Raw genomic sequence first — 22,425 nt, 5'->3', positions numbered from 1 at the left:
TAACTTTGATGACCTTTGAACTTTGATGAGGTCATCAATGTCTGATCACTGGGAATACAACATCTGTCACCTCTGCTGATCATCTGTTTTGGATGCTGCCGCTGGTCAGAACTACTCAAAGCACAGCTCCATCAATGGAATAGTAGCCGTGGCCTTTGGAGATGCTTATGGTAGAAAAATTAACTTTCAATTCACAAGCGACAGCTCTGGTGGACATTCCTGCATTCAGCATGCTAATTCCAGGCTCCCTAAAAAGTTGTGACATCTGTGGCATTGTGCTGTGTGATAAAACTGCTCATTTTACAGTGGTCTTTTATTGTGGGCAGCCTAAAGCCTGCTTTACATGTTACGATTCTGCATACGATATCGTATGCGATCGTAACCGCCCCCATCGTATGTGTGGCACGTTCAATTTTGTTGCATGTGCCGCACAAACGATTAACCCCCGTCACACGTACTTACCTGTCCATACGACCTCGATGTGGGCGGCGAACATCCACTTCCTGGCGTGGGAGGGACGTTCGCTGTCACAGCGATGTCATGCGGCAGCCGGCCAATAGAAGCGGAGGGGCGGAGCTGAGCAGGACGTAAACATCCCGCCCACCTCCTTCCTTCCGCCTTGCTGGCCGGGAGCCGCAGGACGTAGGTAAGATGTGTTCATCGTTCCCGGGGTGTCACACACTGCGATGTGTGCTACCCCGGGTACGATGAACAATCTGACGTTCAATTCATGAGGAATGGACGACGTGCGTGCGATGAACGTTTTACCGTTCAATCGCAATTGCACGTAGCTGTTACACACTGCAATATACTTACGATGCCGGATGTGCATCACTTACGTCGTGACCCCGCCAACACATTGTAAGATACAAGGCAGCGTGTAAAGCGGGCTTAAGATACACCTGTGCAATAATCATGCTGTCTAATCAGCATCTTGATATGTCACACCTGTGAGGTGGATGGATTATCTCAGGAAAGGAGAAGTGCTCACTAACAAAGATTAGACAAATTTGTGAGCAATATTTGAGAGAATAAGATATTTTGTACATAGAAAGGTATAGATTCTTGAGTTCAGCTCATGAAAAATGGGAGCAAAAAGAAATGTGCTGTTTATATTTTTGTTCAACATAGTTACATAGGTTAAAAGAACTTAGATCCATCAAGTTCAACCTTTCTCCACTAATAATACATTCTTTATCACTAAATTATCTATAACCCACAATGCCATTTTTGCTGAGGAAAGTATTGAGCCCTTTTATAAAAGCTGTTATAGTATCTGCCATTACTACCTCTTGTGGTAGTGTATTCCACAGTCTGACTGCTCTAACTGTAAAGAACCCTTTCCTATTTAGCTGCTGGAATCTCTTTAATTCCACTTGCAGTGAGTGCCCCCTGGTCCTTAGTACTGTCTTTGGAAGGAATAAGTCATCTTCCAGTCCTTCATATTGACCACACATGTATTTATACATATAAATGAGATCTCTGAGTTGTCTTTTTTCTAAGCTAAACAAATCCAACTTTTCCAACCTCTCATCATATGGCCGTCTTCCATACCTTGTAATAATCTAGTTGCCGCTGTTGAACTTACTCTAATTTCCAAATATCCTTTTTAATATGTGGAGCTCAACACTAAATCCCATCTTCTAGATTTTGACTTTAAAGGGATTTATAGAGGGGTAACAATACGTTGGGATTACAGGATATTATCTATCTTATTTATATACCATGAAATTTTGTTTGCTTTTACAGCTGCTGCCTGACATTGAGTGCTGCTGCTCAGCTTACTTGTAACCAGAATCCCCAAGTCCTTCTCCTGTTCTGTAGTCCTGAGTTTACTTCCATTTAATGTATATGCAGTTATAGGATTACTCCGTCCTAGGTGCATTACTTTACATTTATTAACGTTAAACCTCATTTGCCTATCCTATGGACAGGTCATAAATGTTAACGTTCCGGACAAGCCTTTTAAACCAGTTATTGAAGATTTTGCAGCTAAATGCAAATTCTCAATTCAAGGCTTGGTTCTGTTTATAAATTAACATTTCCTCAGTTCAAAATGTAATTAAGAAATGACAGTTACCAGGAACAGTGGAGGTCAACATAAGGTCTGGAAGACCAAGCAAAATTTCTGTGAAAGCTGCTCGTAGGATTGTTAGAGAGGCAAATCAGAACCCCCACTTGACTGCAAAAGATCTTCAGGAAGATTTAGCAGGCTCTGAAGTTGTGGTACATTGTTCTACTGTTCAGAGACACCTGCACAAATATGGCCTTCATGGAGGAGTCATCAGAAGAAAACCTCTCCTGTGTCCTCACCATAAAATTTAGTGCCAGAAGTATGCAAAAGAACATCTAAACAAGCCTGATGTATGTAGGAAACAGATCCTGTGGACCGATGAGGTTCAAATAGAACTTTTTGGCCATAATGATCAAAGGTATGGGTAGAGAAAAAAGGGCTCAAAATTTCATGAAAAGAATGTCGCCAACCCTCAAGCATTGTGGTGGATCAATCATACTTTGGGGTTGTGTTGCTGCCAATGTCACGGGGAACATTTCACGGGTAGAGGGAAGAATGATTTCATTGAAATTTCAACAAGTTCTTGATACAAGTTTAACACCATCTGTAAAAACACAGAGGATGGCTTCTACAAATGGATAATGATCCTAAATACAAGTCAAAATCCACAATAAGCAATAGCCAAAAATGTGCAAGCTGAAGGTTCTACAATGACCCTCACACTCCCCTGATCTGAACATCTTTGAAAAACTGGCTAGACCTCAAAAGAGCAGTGCATGCAAGACGAGTCAGGAATCTCACAGAACTGGAAGACGTCTCCAAGGAAGAATGGATGAAAAGCCCTCAAACAAGAATTGAAAGACTATTGGCCGCTACAAAAAGCGTTTTACAAGCTGTGATACTTGCCAAAGGGGCTGCTACTAGGTAATAACCATGCAGGGTGCCCAAATGTTTGCATCGGCCTACTTTTACTTTTTTGTTAATTTTGAAATGTAAAACTGAAAATTATTTTTGGTGTGCTTACAATACAAAGGAAATGTGTCATCTTCAACTTGCTTAACCGTTCACAATAACCGTAATTCTGAACTGTTATTTTGAAAAGGACACAACTGCAGGTTTCCTCACTATCTGACATGAAATCAGAATAAACTAAACTTATTTTTATTTGCCAAATGCCAGAATAATGAGAGAGAGAGAATGTATTAAGGCATTTTAATTACTTCCTGCAAAATCAAAAGTCTACATACACTTAATCGGGCTTTACACGCTACGACATCGCTAATGCGAACTCGTTGGGGTCACGGAATTGGTGACGCACATCCGGCCGCATTAGCGATGCCGTTGCGTGTGACACCAATGAGCGATTTTGCATCGTTGCAAAAACGTGCAAAATCGCTCATCGGAGACATGGGGGTCCATTCTCAAAAATCGTTACTGCAGCAGTAACGAGGTTGTTCCTCGTTCCTGCGGCAGCACACATCGCTCCGTGTGATGCCGCAGGAACGAGGAAGCTCTCCTTACCTGCCTCCCGGCCGCTATGCGGAAGGAAGGTGGTGGACGGGATGTTACGTCCCGCTCAGCTCCGCCCCTCCGCTGCTATTGGGCGGCCGCTCAGTGACGTCGCTGTGACGCCGCACGGACCACCCCCTTAGAAAGGAGGCGGTTTGTCGGTCACAGCGACGTCACCGGGCAGGTAAGTATGTGTGACAGGTCTGGGCGATGTTGTGCGGCACGGGCAGCGATTTGCCCGTGTCGCGCAACAGATGGGGGCAGGTACCCACGCTGGCGATATCGGGACCGATATCGCAGTGTGTAAAGCCCGCTTAAGAGCACTATGCCTTTAAACAATATGGGACAGCCCATATGATGTCATGTATTTGGAAGCTTCTGATAGGTTTATTGGTAACATCTGAGTTAATTAGAGACACAACTGTGGATGTATTTTAATGCACACCTGATACACACTGCTTCTTTACGTAGCATCATGCGAAATTCAAAAGAAATTAGACAAGATCTCAAGAGAATTGTGGACTTGCACAAGTCTTTTACATCCTTAAGTGCAATTTCCAGATCTCTGAAGGTGCCTCATTCATCTGTACAAACAATTATACGCAAAGTACAAACAAAATGGAAATGTTCAGCCATCACACTGCTCAAGAAGGAGACAGGTTCTGTGTACTAGAGAAGAACATGCTTTGGTCAGACATGTGCATATCAACCCAAGAACAAAAGCAAAAGAACTTGCTTGAGTCCTCCACCTGTAACTTCAAATCAGGCCGTGACTAAAGTGACCCGCAGGTAGAGGACTCACCTAAGTGACGTCACCTTTGATCGCGCGGCTGACTTCAGTCGTGGCCTGAAGAACACAGCGGTGAACTGGTGACGTCACTGCCACGACACACGCCGTACTGCGAGGCCCGCAGCTGAGATGTCAGGGGTTCACCCCTGTGCATTCTGATCTCACGGCTATGTCTGCACTCACAGCGGGCAGTCATGTTCTATGGCGATCGCTGTGACAGGACAAGGATGTAGCAGAGCTAAATCGCCGTAGGGCCTCGTGTGGATTACTTCGGACCTGCAGGGGTGTTTTGGGCTTCAAAAAAGTGGTGAAAGAGGGTGCTTTTTTTGTCGTTTATTGCAGCTGTCTGCCATACCTTGGCTGGTATTAGAAAAATGGGGAGACCCCACGTCATTTTTTTAAAAATAAAAAAAATCAAATAGTTTAAAAAAAAAAAAAAAAAAAAGGATGGGATCCTCTCTATTTTTCATAACCAGCCAAGGTACAGCACACAGCTGAGGGTTGTAGCCTGCAGCTGCTGCTGTTCCTGTGGTGGGTATGCAAAAGGGTGGACCCCACGTCATTTTTTTTTAACCCCCCCCTCCCGAAATTAAAAACACAGCTAGCCAAGCTAACTATTGCTCTATTAAGCTATTCTGTTTTTCTTTCTATCTATTCTATCTGATCTTTCTTTCTTATTATCTATCCAATATGTTCTGTCTGTCTGTCTATTATTGCTATCTATCAATTATGCTATCCTATCAAAAGTTGTTTCTCCTTTAAAAAAAACGCATTAACAAAAACACAGCAAAATTGCGGCAAAAAACGCATCCTTTTTTAAGCTTTTTGTTTTCACATTTCCAGGCTCTCTGTGAGAAGGTGAAGTTTTGGTTGCAGTTTTGGTGCAGTTTGAGTGCAGTTAAAACTGCAGCATGCGCATATAGCCTAACAAACTTTTTACTCTGCGTCTACGCCTAGAGATTTGAAGTCTGTACAATAAAATAAAACAAGCTCCAACAGCTATAGAGAAATTGCTGGAATAACTGAGCGATATGACAACAGTTTTAGTGAGAAAAAAATGTTTTAACATTGTCATTTTTGAGTAACACTTTTTGATTATTTATAAAAATTATTACAATTTTTGAGCAGTTTTAGTAAATATTCATATATAATCTGTATCTGTAGTTATGAGGTTCTATAGACCTGACCCATCTACACACTGAGAAACACACAAGTACTGAAGCCCCAGATTCTGCACATGGAAGAGGGCTTCGTTTGGTGTTTGATTACAGATTATACTTCACACACATCATCCATATTCATTCCGATTATATTCACAGAAGCTGGAAAACTGTTGACATTAGACAAGCTCCCTATGGTTTATGGAAAAAGTTGCTTATGCTTCCAAGTTTACTATTATCATTGGAGAGCTGCAGTTGGAACTAGTATTCGTTGTTAGCATCAGCTTGTATTTATGACTGTGGATTTTCAGGAAGTCAGAATAACGCTTAAAGGAGTATTCATGTGTTATTAAATAGCTTTAGTTAGACAACATGAAAATAAGCAAGTTTGCAAATGACTTGCTTGTTCTATCTACTGTCATTCTTTTGCAATGAGAGATTTTATCTTACATAATGTACAACTGATTTCCATGTAGCTTTGCCACCAGTGCCACTCCGACCCAGTAGTTACATTATAAGCGAGGCGTTGACTCCTAACATACTAGTCAGCTCTCTATAGCCCATTTGTTACTACAGAGCAGTTATCTGCTTAAATCTCTCTCAGCTCCAGCAAAATCACCAGTCCCCATCATCTGCTGCTTATAGATCAAGTTTCCCACTCATTACTGAAAATTTCTTTAGCCGTGTGTTTGTTTATATGTCCTTTTGTCACTATATGTAAGTATATTGATAGCAGGCTAGACACCAGAGTAAAGCACTTATTGAAGTTATTGTTATTTGATTACCTTTCACAATAACTTCACTAAGTTCCACCCAACCAACTTCTCAAAGTTGCAAATACATTTTCTGGCCACGACCATGGAACAGCTCTCATCCAAACCACACAAAAAAATCCATCATCTCCTGTCAAGCTCTGCGGTACATTCGGATCTGTTCAGACAATGAGGATAGAAAACTATACCTGCTATCACTCAAGAATACATTCCAACAACAAGGATACCATCCACTGGTAATAGATGAACAGATCCACAGAGCTTCAAGAATCCCAAGAAGCAGCCTCCTGGATTAAAAACAGAGGGAGGATAATGGCAGGGCGCCTCTTATGGTCACATACAACCCTCACATGAGTGAAGGGATGGACCGAGGGCCCTCCGCTCTGCAGAGCAAGTCACAGGATCAGACGGATTAACGGATAAACCAGGGAGAATGTTTATTTAGAAAGAATAACAAACGCAAGATGCCAAGTAGCGGGAGGGGGGAAAAAGAAGTAAAGACGGGAAAGCACCACTCCGTACAAAAGTATAATCTTTATGGGATGCGACTGCTCAGGTTGCCACAACTAGTACAACATACAATATAGTTCTAACAGTAGTACAGTGATATGCATATGTGATGCCCTGGCCTATCAGGTCGTCACAGGGTATTGTGCAATACGCCCTTCTGTGTAATATCCACCTCCTCCTTGTTTATGGGTCCCCAACTTGTGGTATTGCCAAAACCAGCTAATCAAAATCCTAGGAACACTCTGCACCACACCCACCAAACACACCAGTGGATGGCCTGAGTGGAATAGGGTTGCCCACTTGAGGGTCGGTAAGGGGAGGTCAGGAGTAGGCCAGTGTAGTGTTGGAGGTCAGGAACTGGGCTCCTTGGAAGCAACTAGGTGGCAGACGGTGGTCTGGGCCTAGTCGGAGCTGGACCCCCGGTCACAGGGGATCGTGACAAGGGGCACGGAACTGTTGAGGACAGCCGGCGGCTTGTACCATCACCGGGCTGGGACCAGGGCACAACGAGGTACGTGGACCCTAGGTCTCGGAGTAGCTTCAGGCAACCTGACAATTCACCTGACAAGGACGGAGCCTTCAAGATCTGCTCTCCACCCGCTCCAAAATCGGGGTACTAGCACAACAAGGTGGATAGGACTTTTTACATAAACGGTCCAGAAAATCCCAAGCGTGAACCCTGAGAGCAAGCTCCCACAGTTAACCACACTGGGGAGCGGGACCCGATTAGTTTTAAGCTATCGGGGCCAACTAAGAAGTAGACAAAGTGCCAGGGAGAAGGTCACAGGTCATCAGGCAACACCATCGGGGACGGGACCCAAACTAGCTCCCATCGGCAGCAGTGGTGTCCAGAACTTTGGTTTACCAAGTTGTCGGTGTCGGCTTCATGAACTGAGTGAGTACGCAACTGACCCTGTCATCCCCCAGTGGCACTTCCCAACTCCATCACCGAGTCCCGGGGCATCCCCCCTACCCATGGAGGGTCGCGACACCTGGCTGCCCCCGTCATCACCCCGGGTACCCCCCAACAGCAGCGGTGGTACTTCACCTTACCACACACCTCGGGTGGAGTCAAGAACTCTAAATACTCAATCTCGTGTAAATACCTACTTCATTTGAGTGGCCGCACGACCCCCCGGGTGTGGACGCTCCTCGAGCCACCGCGGATCTGGATCCGAGCAGCCTGGCTGCTGACGTGGGGGCGGCACACATATATTCAACGTTAAACAATCCTGCTCTGTCCTCTATCCTGACTGGTCTCCCCTAAAGGGACAGTGTGGCTACCACACCCTGACTACAGAGGCCTAATGTGATTCCCTAACCACTATGCTCGGGCGTCCACTCATGACACTGTCCACAGGACAGGTTTGGTCTGAGGCTTGACGGTACGGTGGTGTGCACGTCACTCCGGTTACCGACTCTCCTGTGTGCGTTCCTCTGCATGTCCTGGAACTCTTTCACACTGTCTGCCACTTCCTGCTTCTCTCTGCACTTTTCTCAGGGCAGACCAAACAAACACACAGCAGTAGGGGAGATGCGGGCCATTCCATTGTGCTCTGCAAGGGAGTAGTCTCTTAAAGCCACAGTGTCTTAAAGCCACAGTCTTAATGTCACAGTAAAGCAACGTCCTTCCTAGGGGCTGCACTCCCCTACACAAGCATCCTAAGGAATATTGGTGGTGATCTCCAACCAATAGACTAGAGACCACAGCCTAAAAGAAATATTCCAGGAACTACCACTTCTCTCCTACAAACTGCCACCAAACATAAGGAATCTCCGTGTCAGAAATGTCCTCTCATCACCATCAGGAACGGGCACATTCCCCGGTAACAGTAAAAACTGCAGGACCTGTAACCACCTTTTACAATGGATACAGTCCACATACCCCACACAAATCAGGACTATAAAATCATTCATTTTTTTTCAGGTACATCCTCCAATGTGGTATTCATGACACAATGCACAAGGTGCCCTGGAGGAACATATCTTGAAGAAATTAAGCAAAAACTACAAATGAGGATTAATCTACACAGGCTCACTATAAGGAATGAGCTGGACATGCCTGCGGGAAAATTTTCTCAGGACCTGGACACAGTATGACAGATTTAAAAGTCTTAATACTGAAAGGTCATTTTAAGGGTGACAGAGAGAAAAATCTGGGAATACATGCTCAAAAGAATGTTCATGTCTTTCACAAAAAGACTCCATCTAAAAACTGGATTTACGACTTTTTACATGGACACTTTACACCTCCACCAGACAGTCCAGATCACTAACCATCACTTTCACCACTTCTACATTTCCCTAGCCTATGTTTTCCATGCACAATTGTCATATTGTAACATCTCTTAAATGTTGTGCCTTTTGTGCTCTGAACACTTGCAAATATATTTTTTCTGGTTAGCCAATAAAGGTATCACGCCTAGAATACTTTGGTGATTTTTGGGCATAAAAGTATTTAAATCGATTAATACATATCGTAAAATGGAAAAAAATCTGCCAAAAATTTGTTAAAAAACATATAAAACAAAAAAAAGATTTGAACAATAGATCTTTTTCTGATGATGGCTTCCCATTAAACGTGTAATTTGCAAACGTTCATAGTTATTTATAACCTTTTGTTACCTTGGTCACTTCCCATAATGTTCATTTTTTCATTTTTTTCCTTTTTTTTTTTTTTCTTACCTGCAGCCTGGGTGTTTTGGTTTAGAAAAATCATTTTATATCTCAACTTGGGGAATTCTAAGTTGATGCAATGAGTTTCCACATTTAGAAACCCAATCTGTTGTAAAAAGCTGCTACAAAGGTTTTCACGCAGCACGTTATATAGCGGTAGGAGCTGAAAAGATTGGTTTATAGTTTTGTGGGAAAAGATTTCTCAGCTTGATTTTTTAGTACTGTACATACGGTATATCCATTCTCATTATGGGCTCAAGGATTCTACTGCTCTGTGACTGACCGCTAACTGTGCATGAATCCTCGCACACTCAGGCTGTCAATCACAAAGTAAAAATGCCCACTAGACTGCCACACCCAGAATGTAAATATATTTAAAAAGAACTTGTCCGGTCCCCAGTGCTCCTAGAACCATGAGCAGTTCTGGGTGCATATTGCTAATCCCTGCCTAACCGTCCCTGTATACACTAGCATACATAGAGATCCTTAGAAAAAGTATTTCTAAAGATCCTTTATGATATGCTAATGAGCGCAGGGACTGGTTATAAGCGCGATACTTCCCCTAGCTAGTCGGCCCACTTAGCATGTTAGCATGCCCCTTTTGGGATTATAACCTGCTTTACAATGCCAGTGTCATAGCAACATGATACAAAGCCATGCATGTGCGTGACTTTGGACCCGTTAGCGTTGAGCACCTTTGATGCCGGATGTATGCACCCTTGCTTCAAAGACGCTCACTGTGCATGATCGGAAGTCCTCCACACTTCCAGCCATGCGCACTATTCCTCTCTTAATCCAGGACACACACACCCAGCTTCTGAGAACATGCTCCTCTTATTTGATTGACGACTGTGACTTTAATGAGCCAGAGAATGGCGGTGATGGGTGAAAAATAAGCAGGTGGGAAGGTGCATTTAAATGAGTAGCCCAGCCATGATGAAAGAGCTCCTGTACTTGTTTCAACAGTCTTTCTATGATGACAAATTCACTTTAACTACATAGAATTTGTGAATAGTAATGGTGTCTTTCATTGTGACACAAATAGCTACACTGATGATCAAAAGGGTAACAATGTTTTGATCTTATGACTTTCAGGCTCCATATCTCACCATCCACTGCAGCTTTGAGCGTGAGACGACCTTCATTTTATAGACATCCTCTCGGCTATCTCATACATAAATTTGAATTGTAACTATTTAGCATATGATTAGTTATGCAGATTCTTGTCATGCCATTGCATTGTTACCGTTTTGCTCCTAAAAATCAAAAATTTTATTTTTTATTATGTTGTTAGTATTTTGTAAATCCGCCATCTGATCCCAGGTAACTTTAACATGTTCCCAGTGTTGGTGTATACTGGTCGACTCACTTGGGCATGTATTTAGCTTTTTCTTCAACTCTACCAAGAAGTGTTTAATTGGGTTTAGGTCGGCGGACTATGGGGGCCAATCCAGTACCTCTACTTCATTGACATTGAACCATTTCTTCCCCAATATTGACATATGCTTCGGGTCGTTGTCCTCTTGGAACACTGTGTCGTTCTTTTCATACCCATAGTACTTGAGTGTACAATGTAACGCATCTTGTAGGATACTCACATATAGCTCAGCATTTCAGCATTAAGATCACCATCGATCCTGGTCAAGTATCCAATGTCTTTGGCTGGGACCCCATATCATCAGGCTTCCTCCGCCAAACTTTACAGTTCCTTCAATTTCTCTATCCGTTAGCCCCTTTTTCCTTTGTTTCTTCCAGATCTATTTGTACCCATCAGAGTTTAGTCTATTTACTTCTGTCTCATCGCTCCAAATCACCCATTTCCAATCTACTACTGTCCACTTTTTGTATTTTGTATGTAAACTTGAGCCATCGCTTCTTATGATGATATTGAAGTTGAGGCTTCTTCACCTTTTTTCGGGCCACCATTCCAGACTTGTGTAACATGTGTCGCACAGTGCTTACATGCATGTCTGTGACCTCACTATTACGAAGCACACAAGCCGCCTCCACTACTGTGTTTGTCGAGCTAAACTTGATAGATCTTTTCATGAGCCAACTTGTTGACTCTGATATTTTGTCTGGACGTCAGTCAACCTCTTGGCTTTTGAATGTATGGGCGCACTTCATTTCATATAATTCCAACTGTCATGGCCTCACATGATGGAGTTTGGCAATTTTCTGGGCTGAGACACTGCTATCGATGAGCTGGATGATGTGGTTTCTCTTTTGTTTGGAAATCTTCTTCATGGCTTCTCCTTTATTCGAACCAGTGACCCTTGACTTTGGAATCATCCTAACACACTGAGCTATTAGGGAATGTGAGAACAGATTGTTATTTGTAGTTTACAGGGAGAAAAAGATGTTTCCACCACCAGGAGCAAAACAGTAACAATTTAGTGACATGACAAAAATCTATATAACTGATCATATGCTAAATAGTAAAAAGTTACATTTATGTATGAGAGACAAGATGATTGTCTATAAAATGAAGGTCGTCTCACACTCCAAGCTGTAGTGGAAGGTGAGATATGGAGCCTGAAAGTCAAGAAAGAGACAGACAGAGAAAGAGATGGAGAGACAGACAAAGAGACAGACAGACAGAGACAGACCGAGAGCGAGAGACAGACAGTTATTATCCCAAGCAACGCCAGGTACTACAGCTAGTTGTCTATAAAATGAAGGTCATCTCACACTCAAAGCTGTAGTGGATGGTGAAATATGGAATCTGAAAGTCAAAAGTTCAAAACATTGTTACCCTTTTGCTCATCAGTGTATATGGATAAATTCCTCGCAATACGGAAAATTGTTGAAAATTAGAAAAGTATCAGGAACTATAAATATTATACAAAACATGTGTATATCCAACATATGATATGCTATAAATATATCAAATAGATACATAATATTTCACACAGCAATACATGAAATACAAAAATCTCCTAGAAGTTGCTAATCAAACAGTCCTTTTGAGGCAAAGAATATCTAGGTCCTTTTTAACATATATTGTATTAAAAATGCAAAAAAGAAACACTCTTTATACAGTCTTTGTTCTTAAGCAATAATAGGGTTAATCCTGCACTGTTCACTTCCACATTGAGAGGTGAACAGAGTAGTGATGTAACGTTTGGTGATGCCTAATGGATAGGTGTACAATACCTCTCGATCATGTACAAGTCTCATCAATGGATGTTTCCTCACCTGCCCACTATCACTTTGAAAAAGTGAGTATAGAAGAACTACATTTTGATATTACATTTCACGTTTGGTTTAAAATAGTGAAATGTGAGTATAGAAGAACTACATTTTGATATTACATTTCATGTTGGGTAAAAAATAACTTTGTGAAATTGATTTTAAATTTATTATGTTTTTTTGTTTTGCCTTAGAGTGTTGTATGCTCAAGTTATGGGCTGTATGTAATATTTTTATTGCTTGTTTCTTAAGAACACTGGGTTTACCAGCAGTCATACTTCTTCAATTTTTCATAGAGAATCACTGCACACCCAAAATGAAATGCTATAATTATTTGTGTTTTCAGGAAAAAATTGTGAACAAAAATGACCGCCTCTACTTAAATTTTTAACTTCTGTATTGAACTAGAAAATAGACAGGTCACACTCACATTCTCCCGGGTCAGATTTTGTTGATTGCACCAGAATGCCTAAAAAAGGAATGATCAGATTTTTGTCAGCACATTTTTCTTAATTTCATAATATATTTTAGGATAAGTCATCAATATCAGATTGTGCAGTTAACCCCCACCAATCTCCAATGATTCTAGCAGAGCAGTTTCGCCTTATCAGTGATCACTTACTATGCCAAGGAAAGCAGAGGATTTGGCTCAATGTAACAAAACAAAAGTATTGTAAAAAGTTTTGTAAGTTTCCAAATATAATGGTATGTGCACGTTTAGTACAAAAACAAGAGTGTATGCAAGAAAATAGCTGAATATAATGTGTAGTTTTCATGCATTTCTACCTTTTTGTTTTTTCCCATTCATTTTAATGGGTGAAAGCACAACAAAAGTGCTAAGGCAATGAGCACACAATGAATATTTGGTGACTTTTTATCTTAGAAATGGAAGAAAATAGTAAATCCAAAATAGTTTCTTTTTTAATTTTATTAATTTTTCTCTATTTTACTAGCAGAAGCAGAGAACATTTAAATACTTTGTGACACGATTCACCGTTGGCTCTGCTCCTTGCAGAGCCATTGGGTTTTGCCTATTCCTCCGTTGTTTGTATTCTCCGGGTCCTTGCCAGTGGGCAGGGCTTCTTGGTGCATCGTTCCATAATTGCCTTGCTTTATCTGTGGGCTGTTTCCACCGGAACTTCGCCAGTGATAGTTCCTGCTCTGCAGTGTGCGCTTCTGGTTCCTGTGAGTTTGTTCTGATCCTCATCCCACTACCCTGACTCCTCTCCCTGTCCTCCTCTCCCCCTCCTTCTGTCTTTTCTGTGCTTTCTGACTTCCTGACCCTCCGTTTGTCTGGTTCCCTCAGCCCCGCTTCCCTCCTTTTGTACTGACGTTCCCCTTCGGCTTCTGACTTTGGCTTGTTCTCTGAGGATGGTTCTGCTCTCCATCTGTACCTGACGTTACCTCCCAAGTATCAACCTTTTGGCTTCCACGTGACTTTGGCTCCTCTTCCTCCTTTGCACTGTCTTGACCTCCCGGCTCTGACTTTTGGCTTGTACAACCATTCTGCTACCTCCCCATCTAGATACTGGTGACATCTAGTGGGCAGATGCCTCATTACACCTAGGAGCTCTACATCTCCCCTGTGTACCTGCGCCCCCTGGTGGTAACATTACACTTTGTGATACTCTGGCACTATTGTTCTGACAGGCAATAATTCTATCTCTTCGGGTATACCTTTGGCATGGTCTAATAAGTAAACCTCCTAGCTTTTAATGGTAATACATTAGTGCCCACTATGATTGTTGTTTTCTCTGCCAAACACTGTAGATGTGTTCACTATTGAATAAAAAATGAGAAAATGCCTTCACCATTATCGAATCTACATGATAGGTGATAAATAGATCTCAGTAACCCCCATCAATCACTACAATGTGACTCCCCTTCTTTTATACAAATGGAGCCAAGTAGCAACATATAGTGGGACAGAATATAGCCTTAATACATACAGAGACTCTTCCAGACTTATTCCACTAAATTAGCTTCTAAACCTCATAGGAACAAAGCCTAAGCTGTAAAAATGATGTTTGAACAAAGCCTAAGCTGTTCAAATCATGTAGACGTTTTTACTTTTGGTGGTAGTTTTCCTCAGAGTAGCACTACTCCTGCCTGTCTGACAATTTACTATCAGTGCACTAAATTTTTTTATTAATTAAACAAATTGCGCAATCATTTTCCAACATTTGTGCTAATGGACCTGTCCCCATAATGTGCTTCTCATAAACAGGGCAAGATAGTTTTGTGAGAGATGTACATTAATTAGATCATTTTAACCGTACCATTAAAGAGAACTTTTCACCTAATCGATGCTGCCAAAAACACAAGCAAAATGAATCAAAAGATAAAATGATGAATTTCTAAACAATGCGACGTGTCAGAGAAAAACAGAGTTAAAGTGCAACCAGTGACGAGATAACTAGTTCAAGGGATATATTCCTACATGCTTCCCTCCCACCCACTCAGCTGGACTGACAGGTCGCGCCATGCATATACATAGGGAGGTGAAGTTAAAAAAGGCATGGAGACCTGGCAAAGAGATACGCCTTGTCACTGGCTGCTGGGCTCTCATAAACTGGCCACTTAATATCTCAATGTTTCTATTTTCAATAGCAGAAATGTGGGTCTATAATAGACATTTGTCTGTTAGGATATATTGGTCAGGTTTTTATTTTACAGTGTAGTTCATTCTTCTGTCTGAGTACTCCTCCCACTAGCTTTAGGTGGCTTTCAATTTAGCACGTTCCTGTCTGCCCATAAAATTGTTGGCTTTCAGCCCGAATAAAGACATATCATAGGGACCCAGCAAAGAGATACACCTTTTTGCTGGCTGCTGGGCTCTCATAAGCTAGCCACTTTATCTGCTAAATATTTCAATTAGTGACGAGTGGACTTACAGATAACTGGGACAGATGGACCTAAACATATTTAAAAAAAAAAAAAAATCTGCTGCCGCCTGTGTTTGATCCCGGGTAGCTGGCTGGATTCCGGTCCCCATATAGGTTCAAGATAAATGCGTGGCTGGGGGCTGCAGCCTGTAGCCGTTTGCTTTAACGATGCTGTGTATCATAATGGGGGGACACCCTATACCATTTATTTATTTTTACTGTACGATATACTGTAGACTCACAGACAGGGTCTGTGATTGAGTGACAGCCTGTCTGACGCTTTCAATGTGGGGGCGCATCTCTCTGCAACCAAATACAGATACGGATGGGTGGGGAAAGTAGTGAATATGCATGAGCCTAATGAGCAGCCCTGGAAAAAGAATGAGATGCCACGGGAGAAGCTACAATGGTGCCGGTAACTTGGTAAGTATAGCGCCTCTTGCTTTATTTTTTTGTATTACCCGAGTGCCAGATCCAGATCATTAGCCGGAATTTCTTGAGAATTCTGGGCTCAGGCCCGGCAACCAGGTACGTTTGAAACCGCGTTGATCCGGACTTTTACAGTCCGGGTCCCCCCATCACTAATCTCAATGTTTCTATTTTCAATAGCAGAAATGCAGGTCCATAATTCCCTTAGTTAATGTTCGCATACTTTAGCGCTACAGAGTGCAGTTGTCTATTTATTACACAATGGAGAGACCTGTCAGTCTAGTAGATTAGGTAGGGAGAAGCCGGTGGAGACTTGGCTCTTGGACTAGTCACCTTCTCTCTGGCTGTGCTTTCAACAGTTTTTCTCTGAAATGCTGCAGTGTTTAGAATGCAGGTGCCAGTCTCTGATTCTCTCTTCCCTAGGTTTGGGCAACATAAATCATGTGACAAGTTCCCTTTAACATTGTTTATGGCATCCTCACAATAACTGGGACCCATCAGCAAAAACATGGATGGCCCCATTACCTCTGCCGATGTGGTAAAACAGTGTTTTGCTCTTATAAAACCATTGACATTAATGGAAATGGCCATGCAGACGAAAGACTAAAGCCTGCTTTACACACTACAATATTTCTTATGATGTGTCGGCGGGGTCACGCTGTAAGTGACGCACATCTGGCATCGTAAGATGCATTGCAGTGTGTAACAGCTACGTGCGATTGCGAATGAACGGTAAAACGTTCATCGCACGCACGTCGTTCATTCCTCATGAATTGAACATCAGGTTTTTCATCGTACCCGGGGTAGCACACACCGTAGTGTGTGACACCCCGGGAACAATTAACAGATCTTACCTGCGTCCTGCGGCTCCCGGCCAGCAATGCGGAAGGAAGAAGGTGGGCGGGATGTTTACATCCCGCTCATCTCCGCCCCTCTGCTTCTATTGGCCGGCTGCCGCGTGACGTCGATGTGAGGCCCCTCCCACTCCAGGAAGTGGACGTTCGCCGCCCACATCGAGGTCGTATGGACGGGTAAGTACGTGTGATGGGGGTTCATCTTTTGTGCGGCACATTCAACAAAATTGAATGTGCCGCACATACGATGGGGGTGGTTATGATCGCATACGATATCGTATGCAGAATCGTAACATGTAAAGCAGGCTTTAAGCCTGGTTTACACGGGACGACTGATTGTGCGATATCACAATCGATCGTACCCGCCCCCGTTGTTTGTGCGTCACGGGCAAATCACTGCCCGTGTCGCACAAAGTCGTGAGACCCCCGTCACACGTACTTACCTGCTGAGCGACATCGCTGTGGGCGGCGAACATCCACTTCCTGAATGGGGAGGAACGTTCGGCATCACAGCGACGTCATACAGCCGCCGACCAATAGAAGCGAAGGGGCGGAGACGAGCGAGATGTAAACATCCCGCCCACCTCCTTCCTTCCGCATAGCCGGCGGGAGCCGTGGGACGCAGTTAAGCAGAGGTCATCGCTCCTGTGGTGTCACACGGAGCGCGTGCGCTGCCACGGGAACGATGAACAACCGGCACAAGTAAAAATAAACGATATTATGAAACTGAGCGATGAGTACATGACTCACGATTTGTGAGCGATACTGCGTCGCTCAGAGGTTTCACACGAGACGACGTCGTGTATGATGCCGGATGTGCGTCACGAAAACCGTGACCCCGACGATGCATCGCACGATCCGTCGTCTCCTGTAAAGCACCCTTAACTGTTAAATTCATAGGTGGATAAGGCTGACTTGATCGGTGCCATAATAGTGTAACAAAAGATTATCTGATAAATCATTGCTTCCCATATTGTTTCCAAAAATATTGCATCAAGCTAACCTACCGAAAATCACCAATGCAGAGATGAAATGCATCCTGTTTACAAGTGTGGGGGCCCTGAAAGACAAATGGACAGAAATAGGTAACTATGTGTGACATGAGCAATATATAGACATCTAATATATACAGGTATATTAACTATAGACTTAAGGCCACTTTACACGCTGCGATCTTGCTAGCGAGATCGCTAGCGAGCATACCCGCCCCCGTCGGTTGTGAGTCACGGGCAAATCGCTGCCCGTGGCGCACAACATCGCTCGGACCCGTCACATTACTTGCCTGCCTAGCGATGTCGCTGTGACCGGGAACCGCCTCCTTTCTAAGGGGGCGGTTCGTTCGGCGTCACAGCGACGTCACTAAGCGGCCGCCCAATAGAAGCGGAGGGGCGGAGATGAGCGGGACGAACATCCCGCCCACCTCCTTCCTTCCACATTGCGGTGGCCGCAGGTAAGGTAAGGTTCCTCGTTCCTGCGGTGTCACACATAGCGATGTGTGCTGCCGCAGGAACAACGAACAACCTGCGTCCTGCAACAGCAATGATATTTGGGAAATGGACAGCGTATCAACGATAAGGTGAGTATTTTTTATCGTTAGCGGTTGCTCGTACGTGTCACACCCAACGACGTCGCTAACGAGAACGGATGTGCATCACAAATTCCGTGACCCCAACGACATCTCCTTAGCAATGTCGTTGCGTGTAAAGTGGCCTTTAGCATTAGTCAAACCAGAAATTCTATCCCAGTGTTGATTCACTTTTTAATCCACATAGAAATGAGGGTACATTGGTGCATCTCTTATGTGGTCAATGTTTTGGTACATTGAAAATAGGTGAGTGTAAATGCCATCGTATGAACATGGACATTTGGGTGTAACAGTTATATGGGCAGTATAGATCTCCGATGGCATCTGTTTACCTTGCAGTAGTAAATGACAGTATGTTTTAATATGTGGAAGTAGGACTTTTAGATATCTCTTATATTAACTTGCCATGAGACCTTCTGGTCCTGGAGCCTTTCCACCTTTTGAGACGTTTACTTACCGATTATAATCTCTTCTTTGGTAATGCCAGATTGAAGTTGTTGGGCTGTTAGAGTATTTGTTTCAGGGATATGAGTGTTCTGTAAGAAAACGTAAAAGATCTGTGGGTAGAAACTTTGTAGTGGGATACAGTTGCTGATAGAATGAATGAATGAATGAATGAATGAATCATAGAATGGTAGAGTTGGAAGGGACCTCAAGGGCCATTGGGTCCATCCCTCTGTGAGTGCAGGTTTTCCTAAATCATCCCAGCTATATGTTTATCCAGCTTCCGCTTGAAGATTTCCATGGATGGAGAGCTCACTACTTTCTGTGGCCGCCTGTTCCACTCTCTGGCTACCTTCACTGCCTCCTGTAATTGTCTGTTCCATTCTCTGACTGCCCTCACTATCTCCCGTGGTAGCCTGTTCCACTCTGACTGACCGCACTACTTCTCATGGCTACCTGTGCCACTCTCTGACTGCCCTCACTATCTCCCATGGTAGCCTGTTCCACTCTGACTGACCTCACTACTTCTCATGGCTACCTGTGCCACTGTCTGACTGCCCTCACTGTCAGAACATTTTTCCTAATGTCTAATCTGAATCTCCTAGTTTCATCCCATTGCTTCTTGTAATTCCTTTTGCTAATGAGATAGGGTGGTTACCTCTGCACTGTGACTTCCTTTCAGATATTTGTAAACCGCTATTAAGTCTTCTCTCAGCCTTCTCTCTTACACACTATACATTCCTAGTTCTTTTATCCGTTCTTCACATGACATGGTTTGCAGACCTTCTGCCATCTTCACTGCTCTTCTCTGGACTTGCTCCAATATATCAAATGAAAAGTGGAATATACTTTGTCTGGATGTGAGCTAGTATTATCTGTTAAAGTCATTTATTGCAAAAACTGAGTTCAATATCTCCCTTTGTTTGAGTTTCTGAGCTAGCATCTTGCCACGTTTATTAGCATGTTTATAGAAAGTTGCTTGTGTCCATTTTAGGGTCTTCTCTGACCTAGTGGTTAAGAAGATAGCTAATAATTTGTATCTTGATCTCTTCAATGCATTTAACTAAGTACCTAGATGGAGATAGCTGATTAGTCTTTTCAAGTTTCGGGAGTTGCAATTCCAAATTAGTTGCAAAGCTCATCGCTCTTTCCTTCAACGCTAAATTAATTAGTGTGTCCATTATGACTTTCTTATGAGCCATCCAAACAAACCCTGAGGATGTACCTTCTGTGCAATTGGATGAAAAATATTCCTCAATATCTGTCTTAACTTGACAACTAATTAGTGAATCTGTAAGGACAGTCTCATTCAATCTTCATTTATATATCCGTGTAGAATAGATGCTACTTCAAACTCAAACATCGTGAGAATGGCATCATGATCAGACCATGACGAGGAAACATGGCGTGAGAATAATACTGATGGCAAAGCTACTGCGCTCGCAATTATTAGGTCAATTCTAGAATGCTTTATGTATTGGTGAAAAGTACAAATAACCTCTATTAGTCCCATTACAGTCTCTCCAAGTATCTGCAAGATGGTGGGATTTCATAAAATAGTTTAGTTTCTGTCTTTCAGATTTGGTTAATACTGATCTTTTCAAACATGAATTGTCGATGCTAGGGTGTAAAGTCAAGTTGAAAGCGCCACACCAAATCAGGTGATGGTAATGGTATTGGGACAATTTAGTTAATAGTTTTCTAATTGTAGTTAGTTGAAGGTTAGCAGGAAAATAACTATTAATTATACAAATATCTTGTCCTTGTAGAGTACTCACTATTATGAGCAAGCGACCTTCAGGATCTGAATGTAATAAGGTGGTCAGCGTATACAAGACTCACCCCCCCCCCCGCCCCGAAGACACCGACCATAATGTTTTATGATGGTTAATGTTAAATGTTTATCAGTGCGGCTGCTGGCAATATAGCAGAGCTGAAACAGCAGAGTAATCGGCGCCTCCTAGTGGCCGATAGGTTATATTGTCTTATTGAATACTGAGTTTCTTTCTAATGCGTGTTTTAAAGGGTGCTTTACACGCTGCGACCTCGCTAGCGATAGCTAGCGATGTCGAGCGTGATAGCACCCGCCCTCGTCGTTCGTGCGACATTCGGTGATCGCTGCCGTAGCAAACATTATCACTACGGCAGCGTCACATGCACATACCTCTTCAGCATCGTCGCTGTGACCGCTGAACAATCCCTCCTTCAAGGGGGTGGTGCATTCGGCGTCATAGCGACGTCACTAAGCGGCCGCCCAATAGCAGAGGAGGGGCGGAGATGAGCGGCCGGAACATGCTGCCCACCTCCTTCCTTCCTCATTGCCGGTGGACGCAGGTAAAGAGAAGTTCGTCATTCCTGCGGTGTCACACATAGCGATGTGTGACGCCGCAGGAACGACGAATAACCAGCGGCATGCACCACCAACGATATTATGAAAAGGAACGACGTGTCAACAATCTGACGGTTTTGCGATCGTTGATCGTCGCTCCTTGGTGTCACACGCTGCGATGTCGCTAACGGCGACGGATGTGTGTCACTAACGACGTGACCCCGACGATATATCTTTAGCAATGTCGCAGCGTGTAAAGCACCCTTTAGAGTAATGTATAAGGTGTAAAGTATAAGAATAAGAATGTTGTAGATAAGGTTTTGTGCAACGTAGGGACACGTGAGCAGAAGGAGGGTTAAGTGGTAGTAAATAGAATCTACTGGTTGGTATGCAAGAACCGGGTACCTCGGTCGCATACCACAGCAAGTGCACCAGGGGTTAAAGAAGAGGTTTAGCCACTGGGAGGAGTTTTGGAAACAATTCCCTGCCACAGGAAAAAGATAGGGTAGAAGAGAGTGACTGCTTAAGGAGGGAGGTGGGAGGTGTGCTAGGATCGGACCGGTCCCCCTATGCACAGGTCCCCATTGTCGGCGGGACCGCTGGGCAAACATAGGGATACACATGACCCTGAGAAATGAAACCGTGCAGAGCTGGCACCCAAGATAACGGTCAGGGCTGAACCAGTCTCCTGGGAAAGAACGCAGCCAGTAGAAGAAACAGCAGTAGAGAGAAAGGAAGAGAGGTAGGATTGGAAATTGCTGTAACCTATAGGAAGAACAAGTAAAGTTGTGTTAAGAAAAAGAAACTCTGATTTATAGTCTCCTTACTTGAATGTAATTCCAGAGAAGTGAAGGAAACAAAGTATCCCCAGGTGGCAAATAAGTGGACAAACTCCAGAAGTCCACGGGCCCTACAACCTGCCTGTAGCAGGGCCAGGAGGCTGCACTTAGGCACGACACAGACCACGACTACAGCGCCCCCTGCCACCCTGTTACATGAGTATGAATCAGAAAGCTGAAATGGAAAGGTAGTTTTTTAAAAAATAGCTACCCCTCTATTTTTTGTGAATGTGAAGCTAAATAAAATCTGATATATGAGGGGTTAAAATATTTAGGACTTAAAGAGGTGGTAAAATGTGTCTCCTGCAGACATAGAATATCAGGGTTGTCCTTTGAGTAGTCTAGGAAAGCCTTCTTACGTTTTACAGGAAAATTGAACCCTCGAACATTAAGACCAGACCTTACACATGATATTTTTGCACAAGAAAGCTATATA

General features: G+C 43.3%; 1 protein-coding gene across 3 annotated transcripts in view; it reads right to left on the bottom strand.

Moving 5' to 3' along the window:
• Nucleotides 1–22,425, bottom strand: part of COCH (cochlin) — a 96,762-nt gene that overhangs the window by 48,494 nt on the left and 25,843 nt on the right. The window contains exons 2-4 of one of the 3 annotated variants that reach the window (XM_075331005.1): nucleotides 18,835–18,913; nucleotides 17,800–17,852; nucleotides 13,055–13,093 (exon numbers count right to left, since the gene is read on the bottom strand). In XM_075331005.1, the coding sequence (XP_075187120.1) occupies nucleotides 13,055–13,093; nucleotides 17,800–17,830 (70 nt within the window). In that variant the 5' untranslated portion in view covers nucleotides 17,831–17,852; nucleotides 18,835–18,913. Of the gene's footprint in view, nucleotides 1–13,054; nucleotides 13,094–17,799; nucleotides 17,853–18,834; nucleotides 18,914–22,425 lie in introns of those variants that run through there. The other 2 variants (XM_075331007.1, XM_075331006.1) reach the window with 2 other exon arrangements.

Source organism: Anomaloglossus baeobatrachus, chromosome 12 (genome assembly GCF_048569485.1).
Source record: "Anomaloglossus baeobatrachus isolate aAnoBae1 chromosome 12, aAnoBae1.hap1, whole genome shotgun sequence".
NCBI lineage: Eukaryota > Metazoa > Chordata > Amphibia > Anura > Aromobatidae > Anomaloglossus > Anomaloglossus baeobatrachus.
Note: the sequence above shows the minus strand (reverse complement) of the source record. Positions and strands in the feature narration are given on the sequence as shown.